Genomic DNA, 14,726 nt, shown 5'->3' on the forward strand with positions numbered 1-14,726 from the left:
CATCTCTCTCCAGCTTGGTGTTCCTGGTCTTTTGAAATGCCACTGAATTCTGTACCATTCCTCCTCTTTGATAGCAGCATAAAGGAGCAAAGAATCAGGGGCCCCATCCCTATCACCCCTGCAAAAAGACTGTAAAATCACAGAAAGGTTTGGGTTGGAAGGAACCTTAACAATCATCCAATTCCAATCCCCTCTTGCCCTGGGCAGGGACACCTTCCACTAGATCAGCTTGCTCAAAACCCCATCCAACCTGGTCTTGGACACTTCCAGGGATGGGGCATCCACAACTTCTCCAGGCATCCTGTTCCAGTGCCTTACCACCTCTGAGTAAAGAATTTCTTCCTTATATCCAATCTAAGCCTACCCACTACCAATTTAAAGACATTTCCCCTTGTCCTATCACTGTATATCCTTGTAAAAAGTCCCTCATTAGCTGTCTTGTAACCCCCTTCAGGTACTGGAAGGTGCTAGGTCACCCCAGAACCTTCTCTTCTCCAGGCTTAACAAACCCAACTCTCTCAGCTTGTCTTCACAGGAAATGTTACAGTAGTTCCAAAAACGCACAACCCATCAGCAAAGCCAAAAATAGGGCTAATTGTGTGGTTGCCTGCTGAGTACTGTGAGAATTTGATTGTCCCTGTGGAGCTAAAGTCAGGTGGACTCCCATAGCATCTCCTGTACCAGGACCTGACCAGTTTGGGGACTGAATTTAGGTGTTTAAATTAGGACAACATAGTTCTTAAGGCAATTATATTCTCTACAAGTGTCTCCTGCTTAGAGCCAGCTTGTGGAACAGGCTGCCTCCCAGGACAGGGGGGAAGCTTCTTAATTTAGGTATCTATGTTTATATTAATTTGGAACAAACACTCTGGTTGTGGAGTCACTCTCAGTGTTAATAATGATTTGGGAAGAGTTAATTTTTAAGTCCTTAAGGAAAAAAAATGAATCCTTTGCATCCATTACTAAATGGAAATAGCATATGTATAAAAATAATGCAGAAAAGGCAGAAATATATGAATTTTTTTTTTCTTCAGTTCCACTCTGAGGGAGCTGAACATCATTATGGTGACATTTCAACAGGAACAGTATATTAAACAGCTGTTCCTAAACACAGACTTTTAAAATATGTATGCACATGATTTGTCTTCAAGAGTTTTAAAAGAGCTGGCTGAAAGGTTCTCCAAATTTTTAATGTTACTTTCTACTTAATCTTGAAACTCCAGACTGCTAATGCCATGACAAAAATTAAAAGAATAAGTAGGTTATTGTAGCCCTAGTGACCCAATGAAGAACTCAGCAAAACTACTTGGGAAGCAGATACAGCCTGAATAATAAAGAATATAGGAAGGGGATATAATTACTGTCAAACAACATGGACTGATATGAAAGAATCTTTTCAAATTTCCATAGTATTTCTTGTTCAGATAATGTCCTATAAAGCATCTGACTTCTTACTGCCAATTTTTGTTAAGAAACCAGAGTGACACAAAATCAACACAGCTCAAAAGGTAATCACTGACAGATCTCCAGATATCACTGTGAACAGGCTGTGTGATTGGAACTGAATGCACAAACACTGTCCGAGACAAGGCCAAACAAGAAAAACAGAGCTTACTTTACATCCATATTGGAGATGTGCAAAAGCTATTATTGTGACCAGCAGTGATGCACTGCTCTGAAATCAAACATGGAAAAGAGCTTCGAAGGACCAAGGGACTGGAAAACACGCCACTCACTGAGACTAAAGTATTCGGAGAATGCGGCAAGCATGACATAGTCTTGAAGCACCTGTGTGGTAGGAAGGAACTGATTATGAACCACCTGATAAAATTCATCACACAGACCAATATATAAGATTCGATGACAAAGTTAAAGTTAGTTGAATTGTCTGTTTTTGTTGTATGTATGAAGGATCAAACCAAGGTGGTGTCCCATGCCCAACAATTGTTAGTAGTTGGTATCTATGAAATAGAAAATCTACAGGATCGTATGTTCTTTTCTCTGGCAGAGGGTCAGGGAATTCCCGAAATGCGATGGTACCTTGGTAGCCAGCCCATTCAACAGCTTTTCTCATTCTTTGGGAGCCACCCAAAGTGATACGAGAATTTAGCTTGTACTGTGCCATGTGGCAAACATTTCCTCAGCTGACCCACACATTGTGTGAACAAACATCTCCTTTTGTTAGCCTCGAACCTGACTTCTCAAAGCTGTGCTTCTCGCAGGGCTTGTACTGGAAGCTTGTACTGGAAGCAACAGTAGCAAAGCCATTCTCATCTTATTCCCCATCACTAGTCTCCTAGAAAATAAGATACTCAACCTCTAACCACTCTAATAGTTTATAAAAAACATTGGTCTTGTAAACCAAAGACTGAAGGCCACCCCCTTCTTAGAGTTTTCCAAAGGCCTCTCTTCTTGTGATTCGTTGGTGGGTGTCAGGTACAGGAAAATCCTCCAGTGGGTAGAATTAGCCATGAGTGGTACATTTGTACCAACTCATAACTCATAGTTTTCTAATGCACAAAAGGTGAATTTCATGTGCTGCAAATGCCAGCATATCATGTGTGATTCCCTCAGCTTCTACAGGAGCAAATAGCCCAGCTGGAAAGGGAGTTTAGAAGGGCATCTGGATGGGACTCCCCAGGTAGAACACTAAGTCATGTTCTTGTACCTACTCTGCTGCCACGTGGTAGGACAGACAGGTCACAGACTGGGCTGAACTGCTCTCCCAGCATATGGCTGCAAATGTGTGAGCTGCAGTCTCAGCTCCCACTGTCATCTGGGACAGGTATTCCCGGAAAGGATGGATACTGCTGCTGTAGGTAAAAAAGGAGCCTGATGATGGTGCCTCTAGCTCCCCATTGTCTCTAGAGGGAGTCAGGATGAGCCATGCCCTTTAAGGAAGTTCTTGATCTGTGATCACTTAAACAGGTTTTGTCCTGTCTAAGGTGACTAGAATTTCCGTAGAAAAAGGCAGAGAAGTCTTCTCTCCTGCCCAGTGGTTCAGTCTGTCCTTCCCAGCTCTAATATTTCTCTTACAATGAGTACTAGTTTTGGCTCATCTGCTGTCCTCTGAAGGGATGGAAAAGCCACCAAGGGCTTCATATAGGCCAAACCACCCTTTGGATGATAGGCATCTATAAGGCCTTGAGCAAGTTCATGTAAGTCCTCTTAAGAGCATAGTATCTTCTTCAAGAAATTCTGCTGATAGAAAACTGGATTTTTGACCTGTTGGTATATGAATGACACAACTCATTCATGCACTCATGCTTGTTGTAACACTTTTATTTTCTCCTTTCCAGGTGGTTCGGCAGCTGTGAGCATGAGCTCCAACAACATGTCCTTATCCAACCCAATTTCAACGCACAGCCTCATGCCCCAGAGCTCCAGTCTCATGTCCACCACCGCTGGAAGCCGAATGCCTTCTGTTCCTGCTGCTCGGAATATGGGCTGCTATGGGAACCTTCCCTGCAACCAACCAAGTGCATACAACGTGACTTCAGGAATGAATCAAATGCAGCCACACAGAAACCAAAATCAGGTTCTGCCCAGTCAGAATAACCCCATGGTGTCCCGACAGCAAACCATGACACAGGGAAACAATGTGACAGCTTTTGGGACGGGGTCAGTGGTCAACACTCAGCAAATAAGGCCAAGCTTGAACCATGGAGCAACAGGTATCCCTGCTCAACGGCCAGCCAATGTGATGATCACAGCTACTGCCACTGCCCAGAACTGGGCCCCACAAGAAGCTGCAGTGAAGCAGCAGGATGCACTGAAGCCTGCAGGGGTCCGTTTCCCCACTGGCACTCCATATCCTAACCAGTCTTTGCAACGCAATGTAGGCAACCAGCATTTTCCTCAGCGTGCACTGGCACCTCCTAACCAGTTAACAGCGGGAGTCCAAATGAGGCCCCCTCTAAACCCAATGCACCAGACTCTAAATGGACAATCTGCTGGCTCACTACGAGGGCTCAGCATAAGACCTAACCAGCTAAGAGGACAGACGATGCCTACCTTGAATCAGCCAGGAACAAGTATGACACCGCCGTCATCTCTGCCATCAACCAGTTTCACATCTACCAACCAAAACTCTAGGGGTTACCAAGGAGGTGATCATAGTAATGACCTAGCATTTGACTTTCTAAACCAGCAAGGTGACAGTATAGGACCTGCGCTCAACAGTGACTCGGACTTCATAGATTCTTTACTGAAAACAGAACCTGGTAATGATGACTGGATGAAAGACATCAACCTCGATGAAATTCTAGGGAACCACTCATAAGTGACAGTACCGAGAGGGAATCAGATGAAGAGGCAGCAAGGACATTAGCTTTCTCTTTAGATGCCAACAACCTGCTTTATTAATTTACACTCCAGTAACTGGGCTGTTCTTTAAAATACCACATAGGGCAACTGCCTTCTTTGAAGAGTTGCTCTAGGAACAAAATCGAAGTCACCCCAGATGAAGTGATAGCATAAGTGATATTCCTGCCTGTCACAAAGGAGTGAGAATGCATGAGGGGTCTGTTCCCCACACCAGGGCCCAGCGCATTGCAGACTCATCAGTTCTTCTCACAGGGACTGTGGGGAAAAACATGTTTAGCTTCCCACACATGGAAGCACCAGACAGTGGTATGGGTTGTGGAACAACATTTCTCTGAGTGCAAGTAAGAGCCTAAGTGGTCCAGAGTTCTTCAGTCATCATGTTCACAGCCCTTAGCTTCCTTGGGACTGCAGCCCTGACAGCATCAAGCCCTGTGTAAATCTCATGGCATTACAAAAACTGTTTACTTCTGCTCCGTACAAACTCACATTTGCTTTCTCAATGATTTTATTATAAACCCTCTATCTTTTGTAGCACACAACAGGGGAAGTGGTCTTATCCAAGAGAAGAAGGAAACAGATCATCCAACACGTTACTCAGTGTGCTCTAGCATTTGCATTCTCCCTTTCATCAGTGCTTGCAGTGACTATCAGAGGATGCTACTGTCCTGCCAGTAACACAATCATTTTGGGCATTGAGGGAAATACGAGATGAACTATTACCAAAGCTCAGGATCCTCACTTTGCTACCTTGCCCTACCCCAGGGACTCCAGTGACTTAATGGAGAACTTGAGTGAGAAGGGTGCTTACGATTTGACCCTCACTGACTGCTTTCCCAGTCCAGCTTAGAGGAGGGCAAATGCTCAGCTAAGCCACTGTGCTCATTTTCATCTTAACCCATAGTGAGTGTCAGTTAGTTCAGCCCAGTCCTCTTCTATCAAGCAGGTTTACCCCAGAAGAAATGCCATCATTTTTGTCTGGGGAGAGGCTGTCATTTTGATTGCACTGCATTTTGGCTCCATCCTGTTTTTCCTTTGCTATATAGGGAGAGTTGAAAGAGTTCCAGTGATGGCCAAGGTCCCCACAGCCTCCACTGGGTGGAGTATGAGAGACTCTGCCCCTGAATCTAGCATGCATATCAATTATAGCTCACAGTAGGAGGCTCCTCTCAGCCACATCCGTGCTTGTAGATGAAACAGTTCGGGGGAATATTTTTGGGCACTGGACTAAATCATCTGTTCTGGGTTTGGTGATGGCCCAGCTAACAGTGCCCTGAGCAATTTCTGTGCATCACTAGGAAGATATCCTGGGGCAAGGACCATTTCCATAGGCAGTTTGGAGCCACCTTGCCTTGAAGGCTAACAGAGCAGAGCAATAAGCATACAGGCAATTCCATACTTACCAAGGAACAGTCTCAATTGTGTTAGATTTTTTGCTATAGACTTGGTCAGTAAGGACATTAGAAGGATATGCTATGTCACTATAAAGCAGCTCCACAGTGATTCAGACAGGATTAATGGATGGGAACGGATCTTGCAATTCAAATGAAAATGCTGTTCTTTAAAATGATGTGGTGCGACGTGTTTCACAGCCTCCTCTGAATTAGCTAAAACTAGATGTGGCAAAGGAATACAATGCCTACGTTTGCATGCCTTGGTGCCAAGAGGCATTGCTCTGCCTGTGCAAGTGCTTTATTCATCCTTGTTAGTAGCAGTGGGATGAGGAGACTATTTGACAATAGCCTCTGCACTTATCTGACCTATTTCTTGAGAGAGGTTTTAATAAGGCTTTTCCAGTCAGCTCACCCTGTCATTTCGAATGGGCACAATTTTTCAAGATGTTTCAAGAAGCACCATCACACAAATGAGCACTAGCACCTCCAGGAAAGGTGTAACATGGGCATTTAGTTAGACATGCCAGTTGAGGCTGTTCATTCCCAGAAATGTTTGTCGTAAGAGGGACAAGAAAGCCTGCTGCAGAATCCCTTCTGCCACCCCCAGCTAGTGATCCTTGCACACCCCTGCATTGTGTAACATGGTCACTCAGCTGCCCAGAAAGCTCCCTCTTCTCCCCAGTTTTGGCTGGGGAGCACGTGGTCCCTTTGATATATCAGTACAAATTTTTCCAAGTCCTTGAAGAGCTTTTCAGCTCAGGTCACTGGGGTCCCACCTAAGTTTGGAGAGATACAAATGCAATCTAACAAATGTGTCCCCTATAAGTCATGCAAAACTAGACTGAAATAGAAGCTACATGAGTTTGAAGCAGAAGGAAGATTGGCTCATCTGCCTCACACACAGGCACATACCCCATCTACAAGGGTGAACAGTGACTGCCAGCGCTCTGGTAGGAACAGACGACTGCGATGGATGCCACTAAGGCCGAGGCTGAGTTAGTATCACCATGAGCAGTGGTGACTGAAGTCTGGTAACTTCAACTACCCTCACACACCATTGAAAAAGCCACCACTGGTTCCTGTATTAGGAGCAGACTGTTTTCCAGATCCTAAAATGATGTAAAAAAATTGTTCAGCTGAGGAGCTGATCCCAAGGGGTCAGGAGTTGGACTCAGTGATTCTTGTGGGTCTCTTCCAACTCAGGATAGTCTATGATTCTATGATACCATGTGGTGGTGGATTCAATGCTTAGCGTTTTCTTGTTGGCCTCAGCCTAGAGTGGAAAAGACACTGGGCTGTGAGTGCCATACCTGGGAGCAAAATTTCATCCTGTCTTAAGTAAATTCAAAAACGGTAGAGTCCACGTCCAGTTCTGTAAATATAAGCCTGATGCATTTGAAATGCAAGCTTGTAAAGACTTTTGCAACCAAAACTTGAATCCAGTATCATTTCTTCAGAACACTTGTATCTGAATGGAGCTAGTGTCTTTTTTCTCTTTCTTTGCAATGGCTAAGTGCACTACCCTTATAGTCTATTTTTCATCATTGACCGGGCACTCTTCACAGTATTGGGTTGTAAATATAAAGAATTATTTGTTTTGTAAACTTTTGTAAAAACAGCAACAAAAAGTAATAATATTTTGGTAGGAATAATAAAAATCATATTATTTGGGTTATATTTATACATATGTGAAATAAATATACTATCACAAAGTTGTATTTTATACAAAAAGTCAACGGTTACCTTTTGTATTCTATATACAAAGTTTTGTATGATACAATTGTTTATTTTTATCTGCAGACTTCAACTTTGGGTTTTGGGGGAGGGCAAAATGGGATCATGGTTAAATAGCTGGGTCTGACCCCAAGCTCACTGAAATCGATGGAGTCTTTCCATTGCCTTCACAGGGCTTTGAATCAAGCCTTTAAATAACCTTCAGATATGTTTGACATCTGAAGCTCTCTGGAAACCTCAATATGAAAACATTCCAGGTTTCAAATTTTTTCCCTGAAAAAGGCTTTTATTATTATTATTATTATTGTTATTGTTATTATTGTTATTGCAGCTGTTGGGATGCAGGTGGGACCTATGTAACTGTCATGTCCTTGTTGCATGTATGTCTGCTTTATATTTTCCCCATATTATAAACCAGTGTTTCTCTATACAGACTGAAAAGATGCTGTACAGAAATGTTTGTGTTTATGCATTTTTACATGTGGCTGTATATACCTCCTAGTACTATGCAGTGACACTTATTTGACTTCATTTATTTTTCACCTAAACATGAATAGTATGTTTTTCAGTAGCTATCAAAACTCTGCCAATAAATCAATCAAAATTATCCCAAGTGTCTCTTTTCTTAATGTGAATTTTATATTGAATGTCACCTGCTGGTTCATCTGAGTAAATTAAAATTATGGTGATATTTTAGGAGGGGGGATGAGAAAAATGTTCATGTGGCAGCTTCTAGGAGCTCAGCCTGCCTCTTCAAAAGAGAGCTGTGATGTTTTCCTAGTGACTGAAGACATGGTTTCACTACCAGTAAGGGTTAACAAGTGATGGTTAACAAAAATAGTATTTTAGCTCCTGGTGACTGGGTTGAGAGAGTCTTGCAGCACAGCAATTTGCTCTGAGGTCCTGCAGCAGTTAAAGCCGAGAACTGTGAACTCCCAAGAGTTACGCACCCCAAGAGGGCTGGCCAGGTCCCCAAGCCCATGCCCTGCCCTGGATCATGCCCTGAAGATATCTGCCCCTCTCCCCTCACTAGCAGACACCCCTAATGAGATGCCAGAAATCAGGCAACGCCCTTCTCCTTCTTTCCTCCTTGCCTGCATCGCATTACACTTCATTCTAGCCTAAAGAGATTCCAGCCTAAAGAGATTCCAGCGTGTACCAGATCACATCAGGTCCAGACTGTTTCACACAAATATTCATCCCTACCAGGCTATTTTTAGCAGGTCAGCGCTGAGGAAATGATGTCCTGTTCCTTGAGAGGCTTTCTGGGTTCCATCTCCAAGTGGGTGGCTCTTCCTACCCCACAAACTGAGCAGAAGGGGTGGTGGAAGGGGATATTTCAGCGGGACAAATGTCAGCACATCAATGCCTGTGCTCAAAGGCTGCCTTGTGCTATTTTCAGATAGAGAAAAAAAAAAAGGGCTCCCCACATCTTAACTGCTTCACTGCTGGTTGTCATGCTCAGGGACTGCCATCCAGTGCATCCACCCTTTTAGTCCCCCTCTGCTCACCTTTCCCCACGGGGTAAGCAGGGAGGCATCTCCCTTGGCTGCCCCTCACAACACCAGCTCTGCTGACTGCTGTCCTCATGGGTTTTTTGTAGTGTTGCTCCGTCCCTCCATTGTGTCTGACTCCCTCCCATGAATGGCTCCTCTGTCCTTCCCTGGCATCCAGTGCTTTCACTGGAGGGATGGGGGAGGATGCTGGCAGGTGCCCTATGTCCCACTGCACCCACTGTACCCACGCTCCCAATCGTGGATGGACACGCTGAAGTGAGGAGGTGCCCAGGAGGTGCATGGTTCTCTCTTCAGCATCTCCAACACAGGCGGCAGATGGTGCTTTCCTCACACTCAAGGGAGGAAAATAAGGTACAGTCCCACTTATCTGAAGGTAAACCTGAAACAGGTCAAGAAACTCAAGCCCTAAAAGTGCCTCTTTGTCTATCATAGCTTTAAAGGCAGAAGACAGGGCAGGTAGGATGTGGGAGCCTCAGGCAGGGCTGCTGCCCACACGAAGAACACACGTCTGTATCAGCAAGCTGAAAAACAGCCTGGGACCCCTCCCTGTCCCTGAAGCGTGGTTGCCTGTGCCACCAGGGTGTGAGGGTCCCTGGTAGTGCTTGAGTGCAATATCCGCCCTCCTACAGGTCTCACTATTAAGAGGCATTCCCACTGTGGATGCAGGACAAGAGAGATAGGACATTATAATAATATGGACACACATCACCCTGCGCCACATGGCTTCCATGCCAGAAAATGTCCCCAGGTCTGTATCCTCTGCCCAGGGAGATGTAGCCAGCGAGACCACATGAAGGGGGTGTGAGACAGGGGTGGTAGTGAGTATTTTCCCTGCCTGGCCAGAAGCAGCACAGCAGGAATTGCGCCAGACCCAGATGAGGGCTGACCTTTCCCACTGCATCTGAATCACTTGGTGGGAACCACTACTGGCTCAGAAGGGCAGACCAGCCAAGAGTGCTGCTCCCTCCTTCGGCAGCATGGAGGTCTGGCAGCTGCAAGAACCAGGGAGAGGATTCCTCCTGCCACAATAAAAGCTTAGACCACAGGAAAACATTACTTCATCCTAATTTTTAAATTGGGCATTCTCGGTCATGCAGACCAGTTTGATAGACCCTCTTTACTAGGATTCCAAATCATAGCCCAAGTATCCTTTTAAATAAAATACAAAATTTCATTGATTTCTTCTTCACAAAATTGTTACAAGCTAGCTCAACCAGAAGTTACTGTCATAATGGAGAAATTGCAGTGTAAAATCCTCATCCATATGCTCCAGAACAGGTCATGCAAACTGAAAAAAGCAGCCTGATTAGGACTTAGAAATCTAAGCTTTAAAAAAACAAACACAAACAACCAAGCAAAAAAAACCAACCAACCAAACAAAAAACCAAAACCACACACATACACACACACACACAAAAAAAAAAAGAAACCCAACCCAAAGTAGCAATTGCCATTCTGGCATTTTCATTACAAGGAGCTCCTTTAAAAGAGCTAGAGTTTAAATTATTGTTTTGCCTGTAATAATTCAGACTCCTGTGTGCTGAAGAGTGATTACCCAGGAAGTGATGGCCTTTTCAGGTGGACATGTGGATCTTTGTGTTGCTGGTGTGCTGTGTGCCTGGGTACCAAGGCTGGCTGAGCTGCTCCATCACCCTTGGGATGTGCAATGGCAAAGCCAACTTGTGCCTCCTGGAGCAGAACAGAAAAAGCCCTGCTTGGCTGCACTGGCATGTGCCTGGTGAGCAGCTCACTCTCCCCAGACATGTCGTGCATTCCTGTGCACAGCTTCAGACAACAAAGATGTTCTATCTACATTTTTTGGAAGGCTGCCTGCCATGTTTTCACTCTGGCTGACTGGTCTGCCTTGTTTGAGAGGACACAGTTGCTCTGTTTTATCCTTCATGCCCAGGAACATCAGGAAAACCCTGTGGTGCTGTTAAGTGTTTGGGTAAAATGCTGGGTATAGGTGCATCCATGCAGCTCATGTTGAAGTTAACAGATCTGAAGGCAAAACCTATCCCTCAATATCAATTTGACATGAAAGGAAAGGTTCCTGGTCATTGCGAAGGTCAATAAACAGGACATAAGGGTAGAGTTTGCCCTTGATACCATGTTGGAGGGACATGGTAAAAATAAAACCAGGGAATGTATTCAAATTGCCTTTTGTGCTGACCTGGTCTCTAAGTACAACAGGGAAGTTTGACTCTAGAGGCCTAAAATTAATTTTTTTTTAAATTAAGTTAGTTCCTGAAGAACTCCAGGGTACCAACCACTGAGAAATATTTATTAGAAATTATTGTGCTATTGTTTGAGGATCTGATTTGGAAAGGTCCCTCTTGTAGATGTATCCTATAGGGTTAGTTCCATAAGTTGATTTCATGAACAAGTGGGCACACATGACAGTCAGGTTAATATATAATTCACATATCAATGAAATTTCCATCAGTGAAAGACATCTAACTTTCTCAAGTAAAAGCATATGTGGGGACTCTGCAATTTGGCTGCATCTCTTCAAATTTGTTTTAGAAGGAATTTGGTGAATTTTCTGAAATTGCAGTTTCTAAAAAGAGAAATGTGTCAGATACATAGGCCATATTATTTGATTCTTCAAACTTCACAGTGTCTTTAAAGTAAATATTGAAGAATGTCTAAAATATATGTGTTGGGCAAAACAACCCTTTGTGAATCTGCACAACTTTGCCAATGATGGTTTATTAATTTTTTGAGTTCTTTCCTCTCTTAAGGATTGTGCTTTTTTACCATGTTACTTGTCCTTCAGCAAGACTTCTAATTGGCATAACGTTATTCATAGTACCTTTGCGAGTGACTTAACTGTACAGCAAATCAAGACCAGTGTAAAGAAACCCGTTGTACTCTCTCACGTAATTTCCTTAGTGTGAACATGTTAGCTTTGGTCTGTTAGATAACCAGGCTGACAGGATGTCTACGGCAGAGACAGGAACTCCATGTATGTTCCCAAAGGCTGATCAAAGCTGCAGGGCTATGTGGCGTCCCCATTCACACGTGAGCAGCAAGTTAACTGCATTAGTACAGCTCAAATCAGGATTTCATGCATAACACTCCCTTAAAGCCAACTTTTCCCTTCATTTAAGTAACAAATTCACTAATCAAAAGAGTTTCCCCATAGTTACATGGCATCTTTATGTTATTATGTGCCACACTGGTTTTGATTAATTCTGTGGATCTTGCTACAGTAAAGCCATCGCATGATAATCTCATTCATTAACTTTCCCTCCCACCCCAAAAACTTAATCTAGTGTGTTTTACAATATAAACTGCTAGCTTCTGACATACGAATACCAACAGACCATCTGTTTATACTGGGGAGTTTAAAACATTCTCATAGAAAATGTCTGGAGTGCTTTAGAGGGTTACAAAGAGAAGCTTTCAACAGCTGACAAGATAGTGCCATTTAAAGAAGTAAATCATTAAAAAAAAAGGGAATTAAAAAAAAAAATCCTGAAGAACATTTCATTAGTTTCTCAGCATTGAATATAGCCTTTTTGTAAGTGACTCAAGTGCACAAAACCACACAAAACCTCAGAAATATTCTTTTGTTACATCTGTGTTTTTAACCCTCAGTAGTGGCCTATTTTGGCTTTCCCTTTGGGTTTTCCTTTTTAAAAAAATTTGAAATTGAGTCCTTTTTATACACTTCACTGTGCCTCCAAAGCCTCCTGCTATTAGATCGGTTTTAGCTTTCAGCAAGTGAGAGTGTGCAATAAAGAAAAATCTCCCAGTGGCCACCAACACTGCAACACAGCATAGTTGTGCACTTGGATGGCAGATTAGCTCCAGAAATGCTACTTTTTATTAAACTATCTTTCATCGGAGAATTCTTTCACCAGGCTTTTACACATTTTGATAAAAGGTAAGATTTTCAAAAAGGAGCCCAAACCCTGGCTCCAATGCCCACTCTGATCAAAATGATGATGTCTGGCCACAGATTTCAGCCCCATTACTGATTGCAGAATAGCAGCACCCTGGTAATATGATGCAGCCCAGGCACAAATAACCAATGCAAATGAACAGAAGTCTAGATAATATATAGAAAAGAACTAAGGTTGTTTAGCCTGAAGGAGAGGAGATTTGAGTAGGGATAGGATAGTCTAGACAAAGATAAAGTCTTTGAATGGATAAATCATTGCTTTCAGGGGTAAAGATTAGGTATTTTCCACAATGATCTGTACAGGCCAAGAAATCACAGATTCAGGTTAGATGCCAGGTAGAAGTTTTTAACAGGAAGGATAATATGAGGATGAGGAGGGTATGGATTCTGAAGGTCTTCAGGACCTGCTTAGGCAGCTGTCAGAAATTATAGTGGTATGGTTAGCTGTCTTCAGTCACTGGAATGGACTAAATATCTTCGTGGGTCCCCATGAAAAAAGAAAGGGGAAAAACTGTTGAAAACAAATGAAAAGTTTTCGTGTTGAGGAAGAAAAGGAAAAAAAATAGTTTTATGGGGCTTAAATCAATGAATACTCATGAAATTACAGGAATATCAACATCTCACAGCTCAATCCCCCATTCTGTAATGCAGCTACTCAAATTCCATTCTGCTTCCATACCATAAAAACACTGGATGCTTAAGAGAGATGGTTTTGTCCCAGCTGCCACGTCTGCCCCTTCAGACGTTTTCCTGGGGAGTGAAGTTAAGGAAATCTATTTGAGCCGCCTTTCCGGAAAAAGAAGATTTTGATCCTCTGCTTGCACTTTTGTGTTGAAGTAACCAAAGCACACTGGCTAATCACTGGAATGATCAGAAGGTCCCAGAGATATCCGAATCCAGCTCAGAGCATGTCTAAGTTGATGTCTTTGTTCACTTCACAAAACTAAATAGGAGTACCTTGTGAGAGGATTAGATATCTGCAATTCAATCCAGATGATTGCTTTATTATGGAAAACCATCCCTCTCTATACCACCCAGAAAGCCATCACGGGATGAAGTACTGTGGGCTCCTGTTCCACCCTGGTTGAAGCTGTGGGCTTTCAAGGCAGAGTTAAAAGAAGACATACAGCTGCTACAGGAGACGGGCTTAACAGTGTGTGAATGCCATGTGCTTGTAAAGATATTTAAAGGATTAGTGGAGAATTAAATGTTTGTCTGTCTTTGTTGTTCAGCACAGCTTCAAAGCTGGAAGACGACAGATATTAAAGAAGATATTTCCCTTCTTTTAAATACCGGAAGGAGACTCCTAAAACAATAGCTGGAAAATGCAGGCATGACCTAACAGATTTATACACAATGATGCTGAACGATTCTTATTAGATGGGTGAAGAGCCTGCTATTCTGCAGTATAAAATGGTGACATAAAGTTAACAATTTAAAATACCAATGAACAATCCCTAGCATGGACAAAAACTCCAGCTCAGGATTCCTCTCTAGGAAACAGAAGGCAAGCATCCTGGCTAGTGGTTTCAATTCATCCTTCTGTGTTGGGCTGTGTGCTACCTGGTCAATAGCAGAGTGATGCTTCCCATGGCCTCTCCTCAGAGCAGTTCTCTTGGGCACCCAAGGGTGGTTACCAGTTCATCTGCTGCTGTTAAATCTGCCTTGTACCTAGAATCAGAGCTCTTAAGTTCCAAGAAACTTTCTCTGTAACCTTTTAGGAAAAAGCAAATCTGGGAGAGAGCTGCCCTCAGAGAGATTCTCAGGCCAGCACGTGCTTTCTGGGGGAAGGCTTTAGTTAAGGATTCAAGTAAATTCAGTGCCTTAGGTGGCAAGAGGGATGGGGAG

The 14,726-nt window shown here is 43.3% G+C and overlaps 1 protein-coding gene across 1 annotated transcript in view; it reads left to right on the forward strand.

Annotated features, from left to right (window-relative positions):
- The window catches only part of MAML2 (mastermind like transcriptional coactivator 2), a 212,340-nt gene extending 204,291 nt beyond the window's left edge, over positions 1 to 8,049 (forward strand). Inside the window, 1 exon segment of the mRNA XM_051780138.1 lies at positions 3,300 to 8,049. Coding sequence (XP_051636098.1) covers positions 3,300 to 4,282 — 983 coding nt within the window. The 3' untranslated portion in view covers positions 4,283 to 8,049.
- The last annotated feature ends 6,677 nt before the right edge of the window (positions 8,050 to 14,726 follow it).

Source organism: Manacus candei, unplaced genomic scaffold (assembly GCF_025592945.1).
Source record: "Manacus candei isolate 608988 ecotype Guabito, Panama unplaced genomic scaffold, ASM2559294v1 h1tg000014l, whole genome shotgun sequence".
Taxonomy (NCBI): Eukaryota; Metazoa; Chordata; class Aves; order Passeriformes; family Pipridae; genus Manacus; species Manacus candei.